At 50.0% G+C, this 26,559-nt stretch overlaps 1 protein-coding gene across 1 annotated transcript; it reads left to right on the plus strand.

The window, feature by feature from the left end:
* Positions 1-155: 155 nt before the first annotated feature.
* On the plus strand, positions 156-24,820 carry CARHSP1 (calcium regulated heat stable protein 1). The gene is made up of 5 exons (XM_056866554.1): positions 156-179; positions 2,918-2,961; positions 21,011-21,187; positions 23,513-23,635; positions 24,658-24,820. Exons 1-5 carry the CDS (start codon positions 156-158, stop codon positions 24,818-24,820), a joined length of 531 nt encoding a protein of 176 aa, XP_056722532.1.
* Positions 24,821-26,559: the final 1,739 nt, after the last annotated feature.

The raw sequence follows: 26,559 nt of genomic DNA on the forward strand, positions 1-26,559 counted from the left end.
AAAGTCCTGTGTGTGAACCTACCAGTGGGTAGGACCTAACCCTGGTCTCCTTTCCTCTCTCTCCCAGGAACACACACAGGTTATCTGGCTGTGGCCCACCACTCGAATTATGTCTTCTCCCAGACAGGCTTTGGTTCAGGAAGCCCAAGAAAACGATGAAAGGAACGGGCAAGAACAAGGTAAGGAGGTACGCGAGGGGACAGGAATGAGCTCCTCTTGACTATATGTTCCATTTTTGTGAAACACAGCAGAACCCACCTCCCCAAACCTCACTCGAGGATCCCAGGAAAGGATTATTCCACATGTCTGACCATTCTGGCTCGGCCAAGCAAGAGTTTTAATTGCTGATAGAAGCAGGGATCACCCAGCAAGTTTCCGTGGCAGAGGGGGGGATTCGAACCTGAGTTTCCCAGATCCTAGCCCATCACCTTAACCACTATACCACGCTGGCTCTCTGATGACATGGAGGCAGGCAATGACAAACCACCTCTGATTATCTGAGCTGTTCCTCAGTGGAACAGGCTTCCTCAGGAGGTGGTAAGCTCTCCTTCCCTGGAGGTTTTTAAGCAGAGGTTAGATGGCCATCTGTCAGCAATGCTGATTCCGTGACCTTAGGTAGATGATGAGAGGGAGGGCATCTTGGCCATTTCTGGTCACTGGAGGTGTGTGTGTGTGTGGGGGGAGGTAGTTGTGAATTTCCTGCATTGTGCTGGGGGTTGGACTAGATGACCCTAGTGGTCCCTTCCAACTCTATGATTCTGTGATTCTTGCTTTGAAAACCCTATGGCGGGGGTGTCAAACGTAAGGCCCGGGGCCCAAATCTGGCCCCTTGAGAGCACTTATCCAGCCTGCGAGGCAGCCACACACACCCCACCACTGCCGAGGTGTCACTGATCAAAGACTGTTAAATAAAAGAACATACTGGAAGAATGTTATTATTTTAATCATGCTTGTATTTTAAGTTAAAAAAATCATTAAGTGGCTTTGCCTGTGTCTTCTATAAAGTCCGTATACCTGGGCATTAAAAGTTATGGTGCACCTGGCCAGCCCAATCAAATGACATTTATATCACATCCGGCCCTCGTAACAAATTCAACACCCCAGCCGTAGGGTTTTCAAGATAAGAGAGGGTCGGAGGGGGTTTTGCCATTGCCTGCCTCCGCATTATGCCCCTGGTATTCCTTGGAGGTCTCCCAACTATTTGCCAGGGTCGAGGCTGAAAGTGTGCGAAAGGGTCACCCAACAAGTTTCCGTGGCAGAGGGGGGATTTGAACCTGGGTTTCCCAGATCCTAGTCCGACACCTTAACCACTACACCATGATGGCTCTCTAACGACATGGACGTAGGGATTGGCAAACCACCTCTGACCATCTCTTGCCTTGAAAACCCGACGGTGTCACCTAAGTCAGCTGTGACTTGACAGCACAAAAAAAATTATAGAAACAGATTCAAATGTTTAACATTTCAAGGGACCAGGAGACAGAAGTCTTCAACTCACTCCAACGAGAGGCATGAATACTGGCACCTCCACAAACTGCAGTTTGCTCTGTTCCCAGAAACTAGGGTTGCCAGGTCCTTCTTTGCCACCGGCGGGAGGTTTTTGGGTCAGAGCCTGAGGAAGGCGGGGTTTGGGGAGGGACTTCAATGCCATAGAGTCCAATTGCCAAAGCGGCCATTTTCTCCAGGTGAACTGATCGCTATCAGCTAGAGATCAGTTGTAATAGCAGGAGATCTCCAGCTAGTACCTGGAGGCTGGCAACCATACCAGAAACTGGGATGCTGAACCAGGTGAAGATTCTCAGTGTCTGAGTAGGAACCGAACCCTGGTTTGTGGATGCCTCCTATCTGTTTGGCCTCTTACAAATACTTTGTTCAGAGTTTTCAAAGGTCACCCCCCCCTAAAAAAAGTTTATATATATTTAAAAGTTTTCATCTCTTATCACTTCAGGAAACAAAATGTGGTCCATTATAACTGTTCCAAAGGAACCTTATCCCAAGAGAGAGTTTTCTGTTTCCCCCCATCTTTGCCTATTGAAATTTGGCTTCTCTTTGTGGAAGGCTTCTTTTCGAAGGCGAGAATTAGGATCCTGATACCCAAATAGCACAAATGGTGTGGGTTCAGAGGTGTAGTGCTGGATCCCACAGACTCATGACGCTAATAGGAGGCTCTTTCCATGGCAGGAGCACTGTTCTTAGGAGAATGATTCTGCGGATCCAGCCTACAAAATACTCACTTATTTTCTTGATATGAGCCCCAATATCTTTGCATTTGTGACGGATAGCATGAACCCACTTTGACAGGTATTCCCTCCCCGAAATCTGTAGATCCGGTGCTCTGATTTCTGGGTTGTAGAGAAAAATATTTGGAGCTGACTTCCCCAGATAAAACAGTGCCGGGGGGCTTATAGCAATAAAAAATGAGACAGAGTAAAAGGAAAAGGAATAGCATCGAAATGGCCGGGGAAATGCCACAGCTGTCTCAGCTGAACCAAGGGGGGAAAACAGATTTTGCACATCTACAGCACCACAGATTGCTGACATACTAATAAAATCAGGATTGTTGGCAATGTTATGTATTCATTCCTTCCTATAATTAAGCTGAACGCTATCAAAATGTTCACTGAATGTCATCATTCCAATGCCTCTCTTTCAACGTTACGTATTTTCAACTTCTGCTGTCGAATTCAGGTCCTTAAGGGGTTTGCCAAATGAAGCAGGACTCCAGCGGCACCTAAAATACAAGCCCAACCCTTTGTGAGCCAGTGCTCACTTCATCGCATGCATTGGAGTGAGCTCTGATTTGGGGACACGTAGGTAGGAATAAAGCTTTGCTGCTCTTCAAGGTGCCGTTGAACTCCTGCTTGTGATTCCGCCGACAATCCCCCCCATCCATCTTTGCTATCTCCTTCCCTTCTAGCTCACCGATCTCTTCCACATGCAGCTCTACCTGTCAGCCAAAAGGTAAAGGGAATCCGTACCACTGTCTGATGAGCTAGCAGTTCTCCCCTCAAACTCCAGATATCTTCATCCACAGCTCGATGGCTCGGTTGTGTCGGGAGAGAGAAGAGGGCATATTATTGTCCCAGGGATTTGTCCACGCAGAGCGCAGGATCTGAGGAACGGCTGGCCCCGGCGAGGATAACAGGAAGGGAATGGTGATGTCAAGTAGGTAGCATTTAGTTCACTCCTCCAGGTACGTCGGGTTCTCCAGCTTCCTCCAACCACGCGGCGCGGTACAAAGCATCCTTCCAGGAATGCAGGGAAACTGGTTGGCCGAGAGGGCCCAGGACATGGCTAATTCTTTCCCGACTGACTGGGCAGTTTTGCGATGTACATGGAAGTTAATTGAGGACGATCCAGGTGTAGCAAAGGAATGTGGCCCTCTCCATGTGGAAGGGCAGTTGTTGACTGATGGAGGCAGAGGGCTAGTGGATTTTGAGCAAGGGCACTTGTTGACTGATGGCGAGCCAACGTGGTGTGGAGAGCCAGCGTGGTGTAGTGGATAAGAGCAGTGGTTTGGAGTGGTGGTCTGATCTGGAGAACCGGGTTTGATTCCCCACTCCTCCACATGAGTGGTGGAGGCCAATCTGGGGGACTGGATTTGTTTCCCTGCTCCTACACAGGAAGCCAGCTGGGTGACCTTGGCCTAGTCACAGCTCTCTCAGCCCCACCTACCTCACAGGGTGTCTGTTGTGGGGAGGGGAAGGGAAGGTGATTGTAAGCCAGTTTGATTCTCCCTTAAGTGGCAGAGAAAGTCGGCATATAAAAACCAACTCTTCTTCTTCTTCTTTCTCCTGCCCATCTCGGAACGGGGAGCCGCACACGTGGGGCTCCCAGGAAGTTCGGGTGCTGGTCTGGCCATTGTGTCGTGCTCCTCCCACCCACATGTGCAGCCAACAAGGGGAAATCCCCAGTCTTGGAGAGGGGGGCTGGTCCGTCCATTCTGTGCATTCATAACCCGCCCTTTCCTCCCCAAGAGTTCAGAGCAGCACCAATGCTTCTTTTTTAACATTTTATCCTTCCAACAACCCTGTGAGGTAGGTAAGACTGAAAGAAAGTGATTGGGCCAAGCTTTGCAACCCAGCAGAGATCTGTGCAAGTGATCCAGGCATTAAGTGCAAGAAAGAGGGTAGTTCTTTGAGGGAGAACAGGAGCAGAGGTGTGTTGGGGGAGGAGAGCAGAGAGGGAACCAAGCCCTGGAGGACTTTAAAGGCAGAGGGGGAAATTTGTGTTTATCTAGCAGTTGACATCTTGTAGGTCATCTTGCAGGTCATCAATCCATAGGGTCATCATAAGTGGGAAGCAATTTGACATAAGTGGGAAGCGATTTGATGCATGCCTATTCTCTCCAGGATAAGAAAAGCATGCCTATTATATTAGGTGCTGTGGAAGACAGGCTGGATGCTGCTGCTGCAGTCGTCTTGTTTGTGGGCTTCCTAGAGGCACCTGGTTGGCCACTGTGTGAACAGACTGCTGGACTTGATGGGCCTTGGTCTTGTCCAGCAGGGCTTTTCTTATGACAGCACATCACACACACACGAAGTAACCACGGGGAGAGAGTCCTGAGATGGATTGCTGGTGGCTGCAGGTCCTGCCCTGTCATTTTCCTAGCCACCCTGGAGGATACACAGCCCATTTAGGTTCCCCCCCCACATGTTCCCTCCTACCACCACGGAGAGTCCCGGTGACTCAGTTCACATCAGAGGCGCGAGAAAGGATATTGCGAAGCACACCCTGCTCAGACAAATGTCTCCGGACAGGTTTGGTGAGGCTCTCTGGTAGAATAGCTCTGTCCTTGGTGGAAGTGATTCCCTTTCTCCCAGTTGGCCCAATGAAGGTGCCCCATGACATGAGAAGGTTACTTCTCACCTGAGGATCACCTGCCTGTCCAGTCATTGGATCCTGGGAGAGGTCGTTTCTGTTAGCAAAGCTTGAGTGTGTGTGTTGGAACTGCAGGATTGCCTTGCTGCTTAGGAATGACGTCTGACACGCAGCCGGTGGCTTCCAAAAGAAAAAAAAGCAATCCTTATTTATAAGTAATGACATACTAGTTGGGGAAGACTAGAGACGGCCTCCTAAACTACCTGCCAATTCTAGGATGGATAGAGAGAAAGGGAGGGGTGCATCTTGTGTGGTGTAGTGGTTAAGAGCAGTGGTTAGGAGCGGTGGAGTCTGATCTGGAGAACCGGGTTTGATTCCCCACTCCTCCACATGAGCGGCCGAGGCTAATCTAGTGAACTGGGTTTGTTTCCCCCACTCCTCCACATGAAGCCAGCTGGGTGACCTTGGCCTAGTCACAGCTCTCTCAGCCCCACCGACCTCACAGGGTGTCTGTTGTGGGGAGGGGAAGGGAAGGTGATTGCACGCTGGTTTGATTCTGCCTTAAGTGGTAGAGAAAGTTGGCATATAAAAACCAATTCTTCTTCTTCGAGTTAGAGAAGAGGGCGGAGGGGAGGGTCAGCCGGAAGTAAGTTTCCCTGAGAATAGCAGTCAAAGGTCAAAGAGAGAGGAGCAGGGTGGATCCAAGCCAAAGGGTGGGGAGAGTCCTGACCCTTCTGTCTTTTGAGCTCTGTGGCCCCTCCAAAGCCTGAGACTACCAGAGGAAAGTTGTGTCGATCTGCCGTAGAACAGTTGGATTCCAATCTAATAGCCCCTTAGAGATCCACAACATTTTTGGGGTATAAGCTTTCGAGAGCCAATGCTCCCTTCGTCAGGTATCTGACCAAGAGCAAGAGCCAGGGCCTTCTCCACTCTGGCTCCTGCTCTTCAGGATTATCTGCCTGAAGAGATGCGGAAAGCTCAGTCACTGTTCAGCCTCCATGGAGGACGTTGGCCTTGGGGACATGAGCAATGTGTGAACTGGCCCACGGCCTCAGCTCCAAGTCAAGGGAAGCAGGACACAATAACCTTATTGTGTGTTTCACCCAACGTGACTCACCATTCCAGAGCTGCAAGCTCCTTATGAATGTATTAAGGGAAACCGAGCTGTACCAATTGTCTCCGTCGTGGTGTGTTGTGTTGACGTTTGACATGGGCTTGAGGACTTCGAATGGCAGTGGGGCTCTTCAGCCCAGGCGCTGCCCCCAACCCCCCCGAAATCACCCTTGTACAAACCTGCATTTCCTTGCCTTTTGTTGTAGTTCATGTTTGTGCTCTGTGGCAGGTGATAATGCTTTGTCACCTCTTAGTGACTGAAGGCAGGGCTGGGGCTTAGGGCTAGAAGAGCTCTTGTGTGAGGTGCCAAAGGTCCTGGGTTCAATCCACGGCATCTTCATTTAAAAGTTCTCAAGTGCTGGGAAAGGCCTTTCCCTGCCTGAGAGTCTGGAGTGCCATTTGCATGCACGCACATCTGGGTCTTTTTATTTAACAGGGAACTTTCAGTGGATGGGCACGTGTCTTGCCAACCAAAAATGGTCCCCATTTCAGTCCAGGGCATCTCCAGGTCTCAGGTACATGGTTCTGGGGAAGACCTCTCTTCTACCTATGTTCCTGGAGAGCCACAGAGCTTGATGTACCAGTGGCGCGACTTATTTTTGTGTATCTTGGGTCTCCTCGGGCCCCAGTCAAAGATTCCCTCTGCCCCACGGGCTGTGCCTTCCAACTCAATTGCAGCGCCACCCCCAAAGTTGTTATTAATGTGATAAAATCTTTTGGATTTCCACTTCTTTGGTGTTGGTTTTCAAGACGGCGCGGCGGCGTTGATCCTTTGGGCTCTTGTAGATGGTTTCTAGGTTGAATTAAGGGGTGATGTTTCTCCAGGTGGTCTGGTACATGTTGTACCAGCTGTTGTTATGATGGTAATCCTACACTGTTTTTATGGGTAGCTGCGAGGCGAGACAATTAAAAACATCTTTTTGAGAAACCTTTCATGTTCATAAGCGAGACTAAGAGATATCGAGAAATGAAGCAAGAATCCCGGTCTGTTTTGGGAACGACAGGCTTCCTTGGTTTGGCCCCATGGATCCAAACAGCGTTCAAGGGTTGTGTTCAAGATTGATGATTGACGCACAATCATGAACACATGAAGCGGCCTTCTACTGAATCAGACCCCTCGGTCCATCAAAGTCAGTCTTGTCTACTCAGACCAGCAGCAGCTCTCCAGGGTCTCAGGCAGGGGTCTTTCACATCACCTACTTATCTACTACTTATCTACTTCCCTTTAACTGGAGATGGCTTGGATTGAACCTGGGACCTTCTGCATGCCAAGCAGATGCTCTACCATTGAGCCACAGCCTCTCTCCTTAGTCTGACATCATCTGGTCTCCGGCTGTCAGGCGCTTTGCAGGATCCCAGGTGGAGAGGGGTCTCCCCCAACACCTGCTAGCTGTGAACGTTTTCAAAAGCTGAGACCCGTGAATGCCACGCTGGTCCCCTACTGCAGAGCCCTGTTGTGGGGGCACCTTCCTAGTGCTCAGAAAATCCCAGGTTCAGACCCCGACATCTCCAAGGTTTTTTAAACTGTTGAGCTATTGCACTCAGGACTTGTCCCTCTGGTTTTGCATCATCTGGAGGTGCCACCAGGCATTTCTTCACCCGTGTAGCCTGATGATTAATTGACAACCATCTTGTTTCACTATACTTTTTTGGGTAAGCGCTTGCGTGAGAAGCATGCAAAGATCCTTTGGAATGAGTGCAGCTCTCTTTGCCGTGCCGAATGGGACACTTTGGCGTAACAGTAGCACCCTGGGTTGCCCAACCAAACCGCAGAGTGGCTCAACTTGAAGTTTCATTGGCATTGCTCGAGAAGTATGGGCCACGCGCAGTCAACACAAAACCAGCCCTCAAGAATTCGAGATAATACAGCCTTATTGGTCCAGAGAGGGTTGTTTGCTGCAATGAGCGGGGGGGCGGGGGGGACGGACGGGACAAAAATCCAAATCGTTCTCCAGTTAGAAACAGGAGGTTGAAGGAGCTGGGTATGTTTAGCCTGGAGAGGAGAAGAGTGAGAGGGGATACGATAACCATCTTCAAGTACTTGAAGGACTGTCATATAGAGGAGGGTGCCCAGTTGTTTTCTGTTGCCCCAGAAGGTCGGACCAAAACCAACGGGTTGAAATTAAATCAAAAGAGTTTCCGGCTAAACATTAGGAAGAACTTTCTAACAGTTTAGAGCGGTGGAACAGGCTTCCTCAGGAGGTGGTGAGCTCTCCTTCCCTGGAGGTCTTTAAGCAGAGGCTTGATGGCCATCCGTCAGCAATGCTGGTTCTGTGACCTTGGGCAGATCATGAGAGGGAGGGCACCTTGGCCATCTTCTGAGCATGGAGGAGGGGTCACTGGGGGTGTGGGGGGAGGTAGTTGTGAATTTCCTGCATTGTGCAGGGGGTTGGACTAGATGACCCTGGTGGTTCCTTCCAACTCTGATTCTAAGTGCTACACAGAAGTTATGTCGTCCCTGCCCAGAGCTGGGGAGGAGAACATTTCCCCCCTGGCTTGGTCCCTATCACACTTGTTTTCTTCTTTCAGGGGCTTTTTTAAAAAAAATTGGGAAGCATTGAGAGCCCTACAGCCCCGTATGCAGTACAAAAGCTTGTGAGATGCAGCCCCCGCCCCGATTAAGCATGCTTTGCCATTCTATGTTTTAAAAATGCTAGGAGAACAAGGAAAGAGTGTTGGCTAGGGTTGCCAACCTCCAGGAAGGGGCTGGAGCTCTCCTAGAATAACAACTGACCTGCAGGCTACAGAGAACAGTTCCCCTGGAGGAAACAGCTGTTTTGGAGGGTGGGCTATATACCCTTCTGAGGCCTCCCCTCCCCAAACCCAGCCTTTCCAAGCAACACCCCCAAATCTCCAGGAATTTCCCAACCCATTGTTGGCAGCCCTAGTACTCAGCTCCTGAGGGGAGTCTCAAAGGACAGGCAGAGGTTTCTCAGGTCTAGTGAGGGACTAAAATGGGAAGGTCAGGAGGCTGGGCTTCTGTATTTCATTAAAGGCACCCTTCTCTTCTCCCCCCACCCCAACTCCTTGAGCAGTGGTTTGCAGCTTCCAAGAGTAAAAACCCCCGTAAGCCTGCAGCGAAACTGAAGGAATGCCGAGTTCCCTGGATGGTGGAGGAGGCTTAAGTATTTAGGGCAGTTTAAATATTTGGAGAGCCCAGTGAGAAGCAAGCGCTTGTGAGCGGATTTAAAGGTGCTTACATCCTTAAGTCCGCCTTGTGTTTAGTGGCAGTGGCTTGGAAAGCAAGTCTGTAATAGACTTCAGGTGAGCTGGCCTCTTGCCAAGGGAAGCGGCACGGGCTTTCATCCAAAACGGATAAAAGGAAGTATTTCATCACATAACGCATAGTTAAATTGTGGAACTCCCTGCCCCAGGATGTGGTGATGGCTGCCAACTTGGAAGGCTTGAAGAGGGGAGTGGACATGTTCATGGAGGAAAGGGGTATTCATGGCTACTAGTAAAAATGGATACTAGTATGCATACCTATTATACCTAAAATGCATACCTATTATCTGCAGGATCAGAGGAGCAGGCCTATTGTATTAAATGCTGTGGAATACAGGCAGGATGGTGCTGCTGCAGGCGTCTTGCTTGTGGGCTTCCTGGAGGCCCCTGGTTGGCCCCTGTGTGAACAGACTGCTGGACTTGATGGGCCTGGGTCTGATCCAGCAAGGCTTTTCTTATGTTCTTATGTTGTGACGAACATTTGCACACATCTAGCTGATGGGACTGTTGTAAACTGTTGCCTGTTGACCAACACAGAGTTGTTGTTTGTGAGGAGAGATCAGCCCTAATGGTGTGCGAAAGAACCAGTTGGAAGCCCTGATGACGAAGCTTTCCATGCGCCGTAGGATGAGTCAGCCCTAGAGAACAGCGCCGCAGAAGAAGGGACGCATTCTCTGGAGAATACGCGTGTGGCAAGTTCAGAATGGCACATCGTCCTGACATACATAAGTGCCGTCATAAGTGACTTGTGGCAACCTCAGCAAGGGGCTTGGAGGTGAGCAGAGGTGGTTAGCCGTTGCCTTCCCTGGTGGTCTTCCATCCAAGTACCGATCTTGCTTAGCTTCTGAGATATGACAAGATCAGGCTATACCGGGGGTCCCCAACAGCAAGGCGGGATAAAAATGGAACTGGAGAGTACATGGACACATGATTGCTGTTTGTGTTACAACATTCGAGGGCACCCCCAGCTCTTCCTCGCCAGGTGGAGCTCCTGTATTCAAAGAGGGGCCAGGAATATGTGTGATTTGCTCTCTAAGCGGAAGCAACCTCTAAAGCCCCGTGAGCACGCCCAAAGGTGCCTATTAAACGCACGGTTCCAAATTACAGAGCCACCAACTTTGGGGAGAGAAGGGCGTGAGAGGGGATCCGTGGGGTGAAGCGGTACCCCATATGGGGAGATGCACTGAGTTCCCCCCCCCCTGCTGTCCAGTAGACTGTGTGTTCGGCTGTGGGGCAGAGTGAGTTGTGGGGGGGGGGCTTTTTCAAACACTTTATATCCCTTAATTATTGCAAAGGGATGTGAGATGGCCAGGAATTTCCTTCCTTGTGTTTGTGTGTGTGTGTGTATGTGGGGGGGGGGGAGGCTTGGTAGTCAAAAGCCCAGTCAAATTGTAGTGTGAACAGCCCAGAAGCAAAGCTCTTTAATTCATATTGTAAACACCTTACAGCAACGTACGAAAGAGGTTTGTTTGTTTTTTCAGAGGGGATATGTAAAGCACAATATACATTCATCCGGAAAGAAAAAATCTGGCAGCTTTCCCAAGATAGGTGACCGACCGAGCCGATTGAAGCAATAAATTATCTTGTTTATTTTGCCTCATTTATATCCAGCTGTTCTCCACAAAGCAGTTTGCTTGGTTCTGCTCTCCTCCATTTTATCCTCACAACAACCCTGTGAGGTAGATTAGGCTAAGTGTGTATGAATGGCCCAAGGTCAACCAGCAAGCTTTGGCAGCAGAGCGGGGATTCAAACTTGGAATCACAGATCCTCTAAGCACTCCACCAGTCTGGTTCTCAAGTTTGTAGCGACCCATGGGTAAGCACACAGCACATGCTCAGAAAACACCTTCCGATTCCAGAGCTAAAACATTGCTGCCACCTAGAGGTTTGGCGAATTATAGCACTTTAATTCTTCCTTTTCAGACAGCCAGAGTGGTGTAGTGGTTAAGAGTGGTGGATTCATACCTGGAGAACCGGGCTTGATTCCCAGCTCCTCCACATGAGTGGCGGAGGCTAATCTGGAGAACTAGGTTTGCTTCCCCACTCCTCCACGTGAAGCCAGCTGGGTGACCTGGGGCTAGTCACAGCTTTCAGCCCCACCTACCTCACAGGGGATCTGTTGTGGGGAGGGGAAGGTGATTGTAAGCTGGTTTGAGCCTTCCTTTAGTGGTAGAGAAAGTCAGCATATAAAAACCAATTTTTCTTCTTCCTCCTCTTTTTCTTCTTCCTCCTCTTTTTCTTCTTCCTCTTCTTGGTGCGGGCAGAGGTCTGGTCGGTGCAGTCTGTGTGGGAAGACTACCTGGGGGGGGACCCCTTCCACCTGATGCAAAAGCAGGAAGCTAGTGGGAAAATCCATGTATTCAGTGATCAGGCCCACGTTGTTAGGGTTGGGGACGCCGTCAGCAAAATTTGTGTGTGCTCAGTAGTGGAAACAACAGGAGGGAAAGGACCAGACATCCCCCGTTCATCCGAATGCAAGCTGAGCAGTTTGCAAATCCCTTCAGGGAAGGCTTCCTCCTCCCAGCTCTCCCGCACAGCCCCGGGGTTCTTTGTGCGGCTTTCCTGGAGGCATGAGGAAGGGGGTTTGTAAATATGGGATGTTCTGTGGCCAATTTGACAAGCCTCAACATTGACCCTGCATAAATGGCCCTAGTGAATTTAAACGGCTCTCAAGGCAAGAGCCCAGAGTGGAGCGGAGAAGAGATAAAACCCCAGGTTTTAATCTCATCTCTGCTGTGTGCTTACTTGGTGGCTTGAGGTCAGGTACCCTTGGGCCAAAAACCACATAACCCAGATGATGTGATCCTCCACCCAAAATAGCATTGGTTGGAAGTTCTCCCGGCGGCGCACTGTTTTCCCCCAGACCTGTTTGAAAGGCCTTGGGGACGGGGTCGTTCTCGAGGCTTGAGAAACCCAGTGACCCTGCAAGGAATTGGCTGTTCTGATAAAGCGCCTCACCCAGGCATTTGGAAGGGCAGTCTGGCGATCCCTTCTAGAAACCCTGGGGAGGTATTTGAATCCTGAGGATAGGTGACGTGAAAGACTCCTTGCCTGAGACCCTGGAGAGCTGCTGCTGGTCTGAAAAGACAATACTGACTTGGATGGACCCTCAAGGGTCTGGTTCAGTAGAAGGCAGCTTCATGTGTTCATCGTGGCAACTCACAAAGAATCCTCGCAAGGCATTCGCGGAGCAGTGATTTACCAGGGATGGGAGAAGGAGTTAATAGAAACTCTTGGAGGGGTGTGGTGATTTGTGTGTGAAATCCCTGTAATCCTCCCGTCTTCCTAGGAGCTCAGATTAGCCTCAGGTGACTTGGTGGGGTAGGCCAGACCAGGAGGGCTGACCTAGATGCGGGAAGTAATCCGGGTGGGGGTTTTGTGGGGGGCGCCAGACGGTTGCGCCCAGGTGGGCTCAGTGCTTCGTCTTGGGCAATTTTGCAATTAATATTGGTGGTGTGCAGGGGCGGCGTGAGCGCAGAGAGACCTCTTGGCATCCTTAGGCACCTGGGCAGTGGTGGCAAAATGTCCCGGTCCAGAGATGGTGAGCTGTCCAAAGCTGCCGAGCCAGCGAGCAGCGTGACTTCGGTTCTGGATCTCCAATGTCGTCCCCCTTCACAAACAGATTTTTAAATTTATTTTATTTGATTCGATTTATATCCTGCCCTTTCCTGACTTCAGTCAGGCTCAGGGCCGTGAACAACCAGCAATGAACAATCAAGTCAAAAATACATGCTATAAAAATCTAAAAAGCATTGTACCTTCTAAAATCAGAGTTGGGGCCTTAACAATCATACCAAGCATTGACGCGAAGAGCCAAAGAAGAAGGGGTGGAGAAACAAGGAAGGGTGGAGAAAAAGGACAAAACTGAAAAATGAAAGTAAAAGTAAAAAAGAAATGGAAAGGTATGGTCGGGTTGAAGTGCTGGGCTCACTTTACCTTAGGCAGGTGATGAGAGGGAGGGCATCTTGGCCGCCGTCTGGGCATGGGGAAGGGTTCACTGGGAGTGTGTGTGGAGGAGGTAGTTGTGAATTTCTTGCATTGTGCAGGGGGGATGGACTAGATGACCCTGGTGGTCCCTTCCAATTCTATGATTCTATGATCCAGTCCAGAAATCTGGAACGGTGGAAATTAGGATTATCAGGTCCCTCTTCGCTACCGGCGGGAGGTTTTTGGGGCGGAGCCTGAGGAGGGTGGGGTTCAGAGAAGGACTTCAATGGCATAGAGTCCAATTGCCAAAGTGGCCATTTTCTCCAGGTGAACTGGTCCCTTAACGGCTACACTTTGAAGAGTATCCTACGTGGAACTGAATACTGTATGTGATATATAATTGATTATTTCATAACTGAAAATGGAACTTTAAATGGGGCTGAAGAAAAGAATCTGAAACCGCCGTCCCCCATCTTTTCCCCAAGAAAAAAGGCATCTTTTGGGGAATATTGTACCATTCATGGACTTGTTGAAGATCAATTAAGAGATATATACCCAGAAGATTTCAACACCTATTTGAATTGCATAGAGACTGCATCAAACGTACACGTGTATATATTGTATATATTCTCTAAGATTTGTGTTTATGTATCCCACTGTGTTCTGTGGATGTGATATGTTTAAACACCGATAAGCATTTTGATACTTTTGTACTTGGAGACTCCTGGGCAATTTTCCCTAACCTAGGGTACTAGCCCGGAGGTGCCTTCTTTTTGGATTAGTACCTGGAGGTTGGCAGCCCTAGTGGAAACCCTAGATGTGGAGCGAGGCACATTGCACATGCTCAGGGACACTCATATATATTTTTTGAAAGCAAAGAGTAGGCTGTGCAAGTTTAAATGCGGATGGTTCCAAGTCTTCATCCAAGGGTGTGTTGTTTTTGTACTGGTATCTTTGTTTTATAGTTAAGCCTCTTTTTTTGGGGTGGGGTGGGGAATTCAGATGGAAACCTTTTAAAAACCTTTGAAGCTGGCTCCCCCCCCTCCCCAACACACACACCCCTCCGCTTCCTCCCCCCTCCGGCCCTTCTCTGGGGGGTGGGGCTCTCCTGGCAGCCCTGCCCGTGGTAGGTGGGGCGAGCTCAGATTCTCCCCGCTGCTACTCGGAGGAGACCTTCTGCAGGCGAGCGCGGAGATCCCCAACCGAAGTCACCCCCCCAGGTAAGCTGCACTGGATTCTTTGCTGCCCAGTTTGGGGCTCCAGTTTAATAAGAGTGTGTGTGGGGGGGAATGGGTCGCTTTCCCACGCATTTACTCGGGATGGTGTCCTATGTGGCTGCGTAGGGAGCTTTACTCCCGAGTAAGCTGCGGGCAGGCTTCCCAGCAGCCGGGAGGGAGCGGTGCAATTTGACAGGGGCGCAGAGCAAAGTTTGCAAAAGAAGTTTTTTTTTGTCCCGCGGAAGCGGGGGGGGGAAGATAAAAAAAAGTTTGCAAACAGGCAAAAGAGGGGAGAGGAGGTATTTCACAAAGGAAAAATAAAGCCGGGGGGGGAGATAAAAGGGAGCTTGGAAGGAGAAAAAGACCGCGCCCCTAGTTTCTTGGGGGCTGGCAGGGGGCTTTTGGCGAGGGGGGTGCAAACAAAGGAAGGGGGGATCTAGATGGCTGTTGCGCTTTGTGTGCAGAGGGGGGGACTTTGCAATTGAGAAGTATTGTTGCAAATCGAAAACATTTATTTTTTTAAAGGGGGGGGGTTAAGAAAGGGCGAGGCCCTTTGGAACTGGGGCGGGGGGAGATCCGGAGCCCCGCTGGGTTGAATCAGGGCTTTGCCAGTTTGCTAAGATTGCAGAGGATGGTTGGTGCTTGGAGTGATGGGGGAAGATCTTTGCATCAGGCTGGCAAGACCCTTCTCTTTGCAACCAGACAGGTTTTTTGTCCCTGTGGTCTTTTTGGGGAGTGGAGGGGGGGATGCTGAACGGCCAGGGAGAAAGCCCCACATCTTGGCCCCAAAAGCAGCCCCACCAGCATCCGGGCTGGGCTGGGCACCAAATTTGTCAGGCTGGCGGGAAGGGGAGGGCCAGCCTGCCATTTCCTCTGAGACACACGCCAGAGAGTGACAGCGCAGCGCCTCCCTCCTCCCCCACACCATGTTCTCTGAGAGGCAGACATCCAACAGGTTGAGCTGCCCCCAGTACCGAAGAGGTGTCAGCAGGGCTGTTCCTGTCTTAGCCACGCAGCAGCCCTGCGGGGTAGGTCAGGTGCAGAGAGAGCAACTGGTTGTTTGCTGGATGTTGTAACTTCGCTGGAGGTTTGACCCCCGGGACGTCTGGGTCAGCAATTTACCCCGTATCTCCTCCTTCATCGTCCTAGGTTTCCATTGAGGAACAATATCTATATAGCTAATTTCCAAGTCATTTGTATACCCCCCCCCCCCCAATTTGGCTGTTATCTAGGGCTCTGCTGAAAGTATTTGGGTTATTCTGGTAGTCTTTTTTTAGGCTTTGGATGATACTTACAGTTGTATTAGGTTGTTGGCTGTGGTCTAGGGAGCCACTGGGGAGGGCAGGAGACACAAATATCTATCCTATTTATCCTATCTGTCCTTCCAATCTATCCAATCTATCCATCCATCCATCCATCCATCCATCCATCCATCTATCTAGTGTGGTAGCTTGCCGGTCACACACCTTGGCCAGTCTCACGATCTCTGCCTAACCTACCTCACAGGGTCGTTGTCTCCTTGAACAGAACAAAAAATATTGTTTCCTGCTCTGGGTTTTTAAGAATGGAAAATATATATATATTAAAAAAACATTCTCCTAACAATGGCTTCTTGTGATTCACCTTCAATTGATCAAGTCAGGTGTCATGAGATATTTGTTCGTGACATTTGAAGACGCAGAAGCTGCCAGTGTCAAACGCCCACCCTAACCAAGGTAGGCTTTGTCATTATTGGGAGGGGGATCATATCTTCTCTCTCCCCACACGCAGGTATCCAGATTTCAACTCTATCACGTTTTTACTTTTCTGGTCTAATGCTTAAAGTGTTAGAATAGGCCCATGGAGACCCAATCTCAGATCCCTGCTCACCTGTGAAATTCGATCGGTAACCTAGGTCCAGTCACCCATTATCAGCCCAGATTACCCCACAGGGTTGTTGTGAGGATAAAATCATAGAATCATAGAGTTGGAAGGGACCACCAGGGTCATCTAGTCCACCCCCCTGCACAATGCAGGAAATTCACAACTACCTCCCCCTCACACACACCCAGCGACCCCCTACTCCATGCCCAGAAGATGGCCAAGTTGCTCTCCCTCTCATGAACTGCCAAAGGTCATAGAATCAGCATTGCTGACAGATGGCCATCTAGCCTCTGCTTAAAAACCTGCAGGGAAGGAGCACAGGTCTGTTGACGGACGGCCCGCACTGCCAAGGTGTGTGAACAGGCCTGCATTTCATGGAGAAGTTTTCTATATATAGTTTTCAATATAGACAGGGTTTTTCACTCGGTTGCTGTCTCAAGAAATGAAGAAGGGTCCGTGCGTGTGTGAAAGGGGCTGAAATGGAGGTTTTGCAAACATCCATGTTTTTCCTGTATCTGGGGATTAGCCTTTGTGCCAGAACAAAGCCTCAGAGGGTGAGATCTTATCCAGCACTTCCATAGAATTCCCTTTAGATTTTGTGGAGTGAAGGCTTTTAAACCTCCTTGGGTGTGATCGTGGTAATACTACATTTTGAAATCATCACCCCAGATGGGCCTCAGCCGCCAACTCATTTTCGCGGCCTGTGCAATCATCTCTGGAAAAAGAGAAACAAAAACACCACCCTACCTTACAGGGGTGTTGTGTAAAGATTATTTATTTACTGCCTTGATGTACATACTGCTGTAGGGCTTTGCAGGAATCTGATTTCAGCAAATGGACCATTTCTGTGCGGGGCATCTTGTGCGGCGTTCGTCGGCTAACGCTGGTTGCCCGATCAGATGCTTCGTAGGGAGATTGCTTCACTTATAATATTGGGTTATGTGGCGCCACTACCAGACTTGCGAGTTTTTTCTGTTGCCTCCCATAAATCTGGGAAAGCGGCCCTTGATGGTTGCTGGCAGCACTGGGTGATCCAAACAAGGAAGTCGCCCGGGTATTTGAGCAGGGACCTGCAAAGTGACATTCCTTTTCTGGTCCCCAAAGGGAAATTAAGGATGCGGTTCTAGTCTGAGTTGCGGCATCCTTGCGTTTTCTGTCTCATAATGCATAGGATTGCTGACTTGCATTATGATTCCTTGCCCTAGATGATGAGAGGGAGGGCACCTCGGCCATCTTCTGGGCATGGAGTAGTGGGTCACTGGGGGTGTGGGGGGGGAGGTAGTTGTGAATTTCCTGCATTGTGCACTGGGGATGGACTAGATGACCCTAGAGGTCCCTATGAAAGCCCCCACGGGCCCTGGGCTGCCTGTATCCCTCTCCCTAATCCTAAATATCCATTGTTTGCCCCCATCCTTTAGCCTGCTCTGTGTTCTGGCTGCTGTTTCTCCAGTGTGGCAATCGGCTGCTGTGCCAGGGAGCCTCTCACCGCCCGGCCCTCGAACAATCTCTTCCTGTAACAGGCTTGGGATGGCGGAAAGAAAGCAATGCTTTTATTTCTGGCTTGGGTGGTGGGGGGGTCGGGCCAGGGACTGCAACAACAGCTTTTGTCGGCTGCTTGTGCCGAGTTTCACGTGAGCAGGGCAGAGGGCGAGGCATTGGGATAAGCTGGGAGTCATGTGAGTCAGCGCCATGCGCGGGCAGGTTGCCAAAGCGGCCTTGGTGCGTAAACAGCTCTGCGGGTGGTGGTGGGGAGAAGCATGTTAAGGAGGTGGAAAAGCAAATGTGTGTGCGTGTCTTTGCCGTGAGCTTTGCAGAAGATAACACTGCATCAATCTGATGGGTGGGAACACGTGCCGCGTTCTGCAAACAGTTGCCGCTTGTTCTGCGCACTGTTTTTTAGTCTGCGTGAGCCATGAGAACAGGTTGCCAGACGCCAGTTGGAAGTCATATCTTTTCCTACAGCATTATCTCTAGTTTTGACAAATGCTGGTTTGGACTGGGAAACCCTTCCAAATGTTTGAATGTGCACGGACAGTTTTTTTTTTTTTTTTTTGCACAATGCCAGCAGGGCATCCCTGAAGCCAGACGCCTTTCAGTTTGCGTGCGAGCATCTCCTGAGCAGGAAAAGTGACATCTTCACACAATGCGTAGTGAAACTGTGGAACTCCCTGCCCCAGGATGGGGTGATGGCTGCCAACTGGGAAGGCTTTAAGAGGAGAGTGGACATGTTCATGGAGGAGAGGGCTATCCATGGCTACTAGTTACAATGGATACTAGTCATGATGCATACCTATTCTTTCCAGGATCAAAGGAGCATGCCTATTACATTAGGTGCTGTGGAACATGGGCAGGATAAATGCTGCTGCAGTCGTCTTGTTTGGGGGCTTCCTAGAGGCACCTGGTTGGCCACTGTGTGAACAGACTGCTGGACCTGATGGGCCTTGGTCTGATCCAGCAGGGCTTTTCTTATGTTCTTATGTTCACCTGTCGTCTGTATGTATTGATGCAAATTAAACAATCTGTGTAATTTTTCAATCTTAATTTGTGGTTTTTTGTTTAGCAGCTGTACTTGAAGAAGATCCACACTCATCTGTCTAGACCTTTGGAACTGAAGGGCGGTTTTAATTTCAGGGATTGCCTCGGTAAGTACTCTGCTTAAAGAAGAATAAGAATTGGCTTTGATGTATGCCGAGTTTCTCTACCACTTAAGGAAGAATCAAACCGGCTTACAATCCCCTTCCCTCCCCTTCCCACAACAGACACCCTGTGAGATAGGTGAGGCTGAGAGAGTGTGACTAGCCCAGGGTCACCCAGCTGGCTTCATGTGGAGGAGTGGGGAATCAAACCCAGTTCACCAGATTAGCTTCTGCCACTGATGTGGAGGACTGGGTAAACCAAGCCGGTTCACCAGATCAGAGTCCACCGCTCCAAACCACCACTCTTAACCACTACACCAGGTCCTCTCTACTACTAGCAATGTTTTTCTTAGCAACTAGCGGCCTGTTAAGAAAGGGACTAGTGACTATCTTTTTTTTTTTTTTGCAAGAAGCGGGAGAATCCCTATTGTGAAGGAGAAATTTATCTTCCTTGTCAGGGTTCTGGTGGCAGAGTAGCCCATTCTTTCTTAAGGGAGGTTGGCAAGCTCTCTCTTAATTTTTCAGCCCTCACATGATCCGCCAAAGCGTGGTGTAGTGGTTAAGAGCAGTGGTTTGGAGCGGTGGAGTCTGATCTGGAGAACTGGGTTCGATTCCCCACTCCTACACACCAAGTCAGCTGGGTGACCTTGGGCTAGTCACAGCTCTCTTAGAGCTCTCTCAACCCCACCCCCACAGGGTGTCTGTTGCCGGGAGAGGAAGGGAAGGTGATTGTAAGCCGGTTTGAGTCTCCCTTAAATGGTAGAGAAAGTTGGCATATAAAAAACCAACTCTTCTTCTCTCTTCTCTTCAAAGCTTGGAGGGGAAGGGGATGATTCAACCGTCATCCTTCTAAAGAGCCTGCTTAAATTTTGCACTCTACTTACTACTGCAAGGAGGGGGAAATTGCTTTGCTGACAGGTGGCAGGTCATTATTTGTCGAGAGGCTGTGGAGAAATCTGCTGCCTAATTCATGAGCTGCTCGGTGTGGGAGTTGGTCGGGAGGGGTTGTTTTTGTGTCTTACTTTGAGATCTCCTTGAATTGGGCTGCGTACTTCTGGAGGCATCTTCCATAACAACGTTAGAGAGTTGCTAATATGTTTAATGTGGGTTGACCGTTTGTACACAGGAGGGGTGCTGACGGTCATGGCCATGGATGTCAAAAAACTACGAAAATCAATGAACCCATCAGCCAAAGCCGCTCGTGACAAATTGGTGAAAGCCCTTTTTAACCAGGGAGGGCATCTTCTGATGGGCTAATCTGACTTGACAGGGAAGCATCCCTGGCAAAGATAATAATATTCCTTGCGCACAGATTTTAAATTCCTGCGAGTTTGGAAGCTGTGGCTAACAATGACAGTGGCTGGCATCCTACGTCGATGACTGTGGAGGAATGGACACCATTTTAGTGTGATGTAGTGGTTAAGAGCAGTGGTTTGGAGCAGTGGACTCTAATCTGGAGAACTGGGTTTGATTCCTCACTCCTTCTCATGAACGGCGGAGGCTAATGTGATGAACTGGTTTCCCCTCTCCTCCACATGAAGCCAGCTGGGTGACCTTGGGCCAGTCACAGTTCTCTCAGCCACACCTACCTCACAGGGTTTCTGTTGTAAGGGGAGGCGATTGTAAGCTGGTTTGAGTCTCCCTTAAGTGGTAGAGAAAGTCTGCATATAAAAACCCACACGTCTTTCAACAGAAGCGTAATTTTATGATCAGTAAAAACCTTTCCCCTTGTAAATTGGTTTGTTGGGATGCTTCAAGTGTGGCAGAAGGAAGTGGGACTGGTGGAGGCTGGAGAAGAGGAGATTGAGGGGAGAGAGGAGCACCCTCCTGAAGCTCCTTGAAGGGCTGTCTTTCAGGAGGAGGGGAAAGATTATTTTCTTGCTGCTCTGGGGCACAAGGCTAGCTCTCATGGGCTAACGTCCCAGGAGGGGAGATTTTGGTTGAACATTTGGAGAAACTAACAGCAAGAGGAGTTTTGAGAATAGAGCCAAACTGAGGAAGTGGTGGGCTGTCCCCACACGAGAGGCGATCTTCATGCAGAGGCCGGACAGCTGTCCTTTGGGGATGCTCTAGCTTTGGATAGCCTTGAGCAGGTAGGTAGGTAGACAGACAGAGGTTGAGCAGGGGTTGGTCTAGATGGCTTCTAAGGAGCTCCTTCAGACTTAAGGATTCTACTTTTATTAAAGTTCCCTGGTCTTCTCTCCTTAGGTTTTCTTTGGGACCCAGAATGTCTTCCGAGTCGGCTTCCCCTTGCAAGCGCTCTCCGTCCCCGGGGGCCCTCAGGCTCCCAGAAGGCCGCCGGGGGAGGGACCGTTCTCCTTCTCCGATGCGAGGCCACCTCATCCCTAGCCCGCTTCCGACCCGGAGGACTCGGACGTATTCTGCGTGAGTACAGCAGGGGCGTCGGTGGAAGCGCATGCCCTTTTGTTTTGTAGGTCCCCTAGCCCGATCTCGTCGGATATTAGAAGCTAAGCAGGGTCAGCCTCAGATAGTATTTGGGTGGGAGACCACCATGGAAAACCAGGAGTCGGACCAATGCCACATAGTGGGGTCAATGCTCCTCACACCATCCCAACAGTGGACATCCATTATCCTGGCGCTAAACTCAACCAGTGACCTAATTGGGAATTGGTTCTTGTAGGTTATCCGGGCTGTGTGACCGTGGTCTTGGTATTTTCTTTCCTGACGTTTCGCCAGCAGCTGTGGCAGGCATCTTCAGAGAGGAGTAACACTGAAGGACAGTGTCTCTCAGTGTCAAGTGTGTAGGAAGAGTAATATATAGTCAAAAGGGGGTTGGGTTTGAGTTGAGTCATTGTCCTGCAAAGTATTAAAGGTAATGTGCTAATCATTGTCCTGTAAGTATCAAGATAATGTGCTAATGAGGGTGTGGTATGTTAATGTGGAACCATTGTATCCTGAAGTGATCTGCTAACATGTGGAATCCAAAGCTAATCCGCGTGGCTATTGTAAACTGTAGTCTTTATTAGTCTGGAGGTTTTCAGGTCAGGAAGCCAAGCCTTATTCATTCTTATTCATTCCTCTGAAGATGCCTGCCACAGCTGCTGGCGAAACGTCAGGAAAGAAAATACCAAGACCACGGTCACACAGTCCGGATAACCTACAAGAACCAATGAACTCAGACCGTGAAAGCCTTCGACAATATTCTAATTGGGAATCTTCTTTGGTGTGGGGAGTGGGGCAGGGGCTCAGTGGCAGAGCCTCTGCTTGGCGTGCAGAAGGTCCCAGGTTCAATCCCCGGCATCTCCAGTTAAAGGGACTAGGCAGGTAGGTGACGTAAAAGACCCTTTTCTGCCTGAGACCCTGGAGAGCTGCTGCCGGTCTGAGTAGACAAGACTGACTTTGATGGACCGAGGGGGGTCTGGTTCAGTAGAAGGCAGCTTCATGTGTTCATGTGTGTGTGTGTGTGTCTGGGAGGTGTGCAGCTCTGTTTGTGGGACTCTGACCCCGTGAGAAAGGAGGCATCAGAAGCTGGTGATGTCACAATAGCATCCAGGCCAGACAGTCAAAAGTGTTATCGGTGAGAAGGAGGGAAGGGGTAGGCGCGTAGACAGATGGGGAGGTGAAAAGACATGGAAGAGACCCGGCAATCGCCCCGGTGTGGCACGTAGCGAGGCGCGCTTCCTTGTCTCCCACGTTGGGCTGGCTCCTTCATGGCATCAGCAGCTCCTTCGGCCAGGACCTCAAGGTGAGGAACAGCGCCATGCTGGTTTCAGAGGCATGGTCAGAGAATCTCTTAAAGCTGCATGGGAGAGAATGCTGTGATCCCGTTGAAATTTCTACAAGGGCAGTATAGAATCACAGAATCATAGAGTTGGAAGGGACCACCAGGGTCATCTAGTCCAACCCCCTGCACAATGCAGGAAATTCGAAACTACCTCCCCCTTACACCCCCAGTGACCCCTACTCCATGCCCAGAAGATGGCCAAGGTGCCCTCCCTCTCATGAACTGCCTAAGATCATAGAATCAGCATTGCTGACAGGTGGCCATCTAGCCTCTGCTTAAAAACCTCCAGGGAAGGAGAGCTCACCACCTCCCGAGGAAGCCTGTTCCACTGAGGAACCGCTCTCACTATATGACAGCAGCAGTTTTATTCCCTATTCCTCGTCTAATTATGGCCAGCATGGAATTTGCCTTTTTCACAGCAGCCGCACACGGGGTTGACATCTTCAACAAGGGCTAGTACTAGTAGCTCCTTCAAGGGCTAGTAGTCACTGGAACTAAACGAAGCCATGTCCAGAGGCAGTAACTCTGAATACTAGTGGGGCGGGGGCAAAACAAAGAAAGGCTTGGACTTCTCTGCTGGGCTTGTAGGCCTTCTGGGGGCATCTATTTAGTCACGGTCTAGAGCCAGATGCTGAATCAGAGGGACCGCTGGTCTGATCCAGTACGGCTGCTCTCTTCTGAACGGATTCCTAGGTCCTTGGCCACCCGACCCCTGAAGAAATGCGCTGCCAAGCGCCTGAAAAGCCGCCAACTCTGGCTGATGGGGGGCATGTGGTTGCCAAAGAAGTTACGACAACGTGGTTTAGAGTTTTTAAATAACCAGTCTGGAAAGACTCCTAGTTGCCAGAGACTCCCTTCAGACCACTTTCTGGACGGTTGGGCCCCGCCTGGGTGACAGGCAACATCTGGCTGCCTGCCCAATCCCCCTCTGCGGACCTTCTTGAACCTTTCCCCCTTCCTTTCAGGACAGCGAGAGCTTCCGAAGGGCCCACCTACAAGGGCACGTGCAAATGCTTCTGCCGCTCCAAGGGCCACGGCTTCATCACCCCTCAGGATGGCGGTCCGGATATTTTCGTGCACATCTCTGAGTGAGTCTTCCCGACGGGGGAGAATCGAGTTCAGAGCCTCCACAGATTTTGCTGAATCCCAAACGTCGGGGATGTTCCCGACTTCAGTGGCCAATGTGACTTCCACTTTGGGAAATGCTACAGTAGATAGTGGCACAGCTTTTCCTTTCTCGAGTCGAAAGGGTAGTTGTTGGGTTTCCCAGCCATGCCAATGAAACCTGGTAGAATTCTTCCTGTCAAAACGGGCGTCGGGTTTTACACATGAGGGCTGCCGGTTTTAACTAGTAGACTTATTAATTGGCAGGGATAAATTCTCGTTGATGGGCTGAACTCTCTCTGCTTCCCCCCCCTCAATATACTGTTTATCTATAGGGAGGAGTATGTTCCAATTTTAGTGTATGTGCTGCTAAAGGGAGCTCAGGGATGGGTGTGTGTGTCTTAATGGGAGAGCTTTCAACATTAATCCCCCGCCCAATGCAACTTGAAGTGAATCCAATCCAAGACACGCCGTATCACTGGATTCTGCTTTGGACCCCAGGCCTACTTCATCTTTGACGTCTTGTGGGATCCACTTTCTAGCTCCGCAGATGGCACAGCTAGGGTTGCCAGCTCCTGCCTGGGAAAGGACTGGAGGTTTCGGGGGTGGAGCCCAGGGAGGGCAGGACTTCAGGAGGGTATAATGCCATACAGTCCATCTTCCCAAACAGCCATCTTCTCTGTGGAAAGTGATCTCTGTCATCTGGAGATCAATTGTCGTCCTGGGAGATCTCCAGCCACTACTTGGAGGTTGGCAACCAGAGGCCCAGCCGACAGATCGCCAAGAACTGCAGCTTTCAGCGTTTTAAAATGACAGATCATGTTTCTAGCCTGAGAGAGGGGACCCTAGACTGGAGAGATGATAGCAACATTTTCAGTGTCTCGGCCTCTCATTAATCCCATTTTGAAATGCATGGATGCTTCGGGAAAGCGTGCTTGGCAGTTAGTGATTTGCAGCTTAAGTGGAACTTATTTCAAAAACCTTATGTGGTTTTTCCTCCCAACAGCATCGAAGGGGAATATGTCCTGGTGGCTGGAGACGAAGTCACTTACAAGGTGTGCCCCATCCCGCCCAAGAACGAGAAGCTGCAGGCCGTGGAGGTGGTCATCACTCACCTGGCTCCAGGGACAAAACACGAGACGTGGTCTGGGCACGTGATCAGCTCCTAGAGGGTCCCCCCCCTCGGGGCGAAGTTGACTGAGGATGCTGGACGACGCTCTTGGTCAACCACAGAGATGGACTTGCGTCTGACAGATGAGCTTTCTGTTTATTGAGTGAGGTGAAACATTTATGACAAGAGGTCAGAGGTGGCCAGATAAACCCCAGGGTTTTTGTGCCGTGTTTTTACAAATTCAAACAGTGGTATTGGAAAGCGAAGGCACTAAGAAAAGGTTGTGAGGGTGGAGGAAACGTCTTGTGTGTGGTGCCTCTGTGTTTTTCAGCCAGATAATGGGGCAGAGAACTGCTTTAATCCATCCAACTATAAAGGTTTTTTTTTGTTTTATGTGAGCCGGTGCTGGGGAATGGGCATATTAATTTGTGGACAATTTGTTGAGTTCGCTCCTGAAAGCATTCACTGCGGCTGAGTTTGCAGAAGTTTCGGTCCCAGGATTGATCTGGCAGAAGGAAGAAGGGATTCTTCCTCCGAAGGCTCTTTTGCCTTCTTGAAACCAGAAATTGTTCTGTAGAATTACTTTTCTTGGTGCCTTACAAGTTTCTGGGCCCTGGCAGCATTTGTGGTGATGATGCCAAGGAAACCCCTGAGCCGTGGGAATGTTTCACTTCTCTGGTTTGTGCCTGAAAGTGTTTTGTTTTGTTTTTTGCAAAAGCTCAAAAATCCCTGTCTTGACTTACCATATATAAATGTTTTGTAAAAGAGCTGAATGTCTGAAATGGTTGGTTGGTGTTATGAGCTGATGAAACAGTGTTTTGGGTTGCTTTCCAGGAATCAAACTTCAGATCTGTATATAACACAACCAGGATTCTCCAACTGGACTGGGCCTAGAATCCATTTTTTTTTTTTTTGAGATGGGAAAATATACTTCTACCGCAAGCATTCTCGTGTGTGTTTCTGTTTAACCTAGACGGAAAGTCCGACTTCCAGAAAACATAGTAGAGAAAGCTGAAACACTTTTATTTCAGCTCTGACTGCGCATACCATGAGTTTCCATGGCAGCGGCGCGTGGGCTTTCCCCTGCCACTCTGTGGCAGAGACATGAAGTCGAGGTTGCGGCCACTTTCCTTGGCTAGGAGCCTTCATGAACAGCTGAGCCTCCCAAGCCGGAGGAGGTTGGGCCAAGCCTGGCCTATGGGGGTCACGTGGTCTCTCCGTTGCAGTGCATTAATTTGACCACGGGATGGCAGCACCCCCCCTCTCCGTGGTACTGCGCAACCGCATTAGGTGCCTGGAAGCATCGCAGCCAGCCAGGTCCCCCCTGGCGACATTGACCGGAAGTGTTACTGGAATAGCTGCCCTCCCCACCCCAGCAATCGGATAAGCTAATGGGATGGGGAGAGTGGCTTCCTCGGGGACCACATGTCTTGAGATGCTCACCGACACCCCCCCCCCAAAAAAATGGTCAAGTCTCAAGTCAAACGGACGTTTCAAATCAGCGTCTCGACAAACAGCAAAGCAGTGTACAAAATAACCTTTATTGAATTAATTTCAGTGTTTAAAAGGATAGGTTTTTTTCACCTAAGGTTCCAAACCCCCACAGGCAGGGGTGCAACAGGAAGGAAACCCCCCCCCTTGCAGGGCAGAGGAGACACACGTATAAATAACTCACATGATGCACCCACAAGTTCCCCACTCCAATCCCCTCTTCTCCCCCAGAATTTTTTTTCGGGGTGGGGGGGGGGAAGAGAAGAGAGCCCCTTCCAGGCTGCTTCTGTTGGGTGTCCTTCGGCA

Source organism: Euleptes europaea, chromosome 21 (genome assembly GCF_029931775.1).
Source record: "Euleptes europaea isolate rEulEur1 chromosome 21, rEulEur1.hap1, whole genome shotgun sequence".
NCBI lineage: Eukaryota > Metazoa > Chordata > Lepidosauria > Squamata > Sphaerodactylidae > Euleptes > Euleptes europaea.

What these genes read in the sequence shown, in the direction of transcription:
- CARHSP1 (XM_056866554.1), top strand. Translation starts at nt 156, where the DNA reads ATGAAAGGAACGGGCAAGAACAAG. An exon ending in AGGACTCGGACGTATTCTGC is followed by an intron (nt 21,188 to 23,512) that starts GTGAGTACAGCA and finishes CCTTCCTTTCAG; the next exon opens with GACAGCGAGAGCTTCCGAAG. An exon ending in ATTTTCGTGCACATCTCTGA is followed by an intron (nt 23,636 to 24,657) that starts GTGAGTCTTCCC and finishes TCCTCCCAACAG; the next exon opens with CATCGAAGGGGAATATGTCC.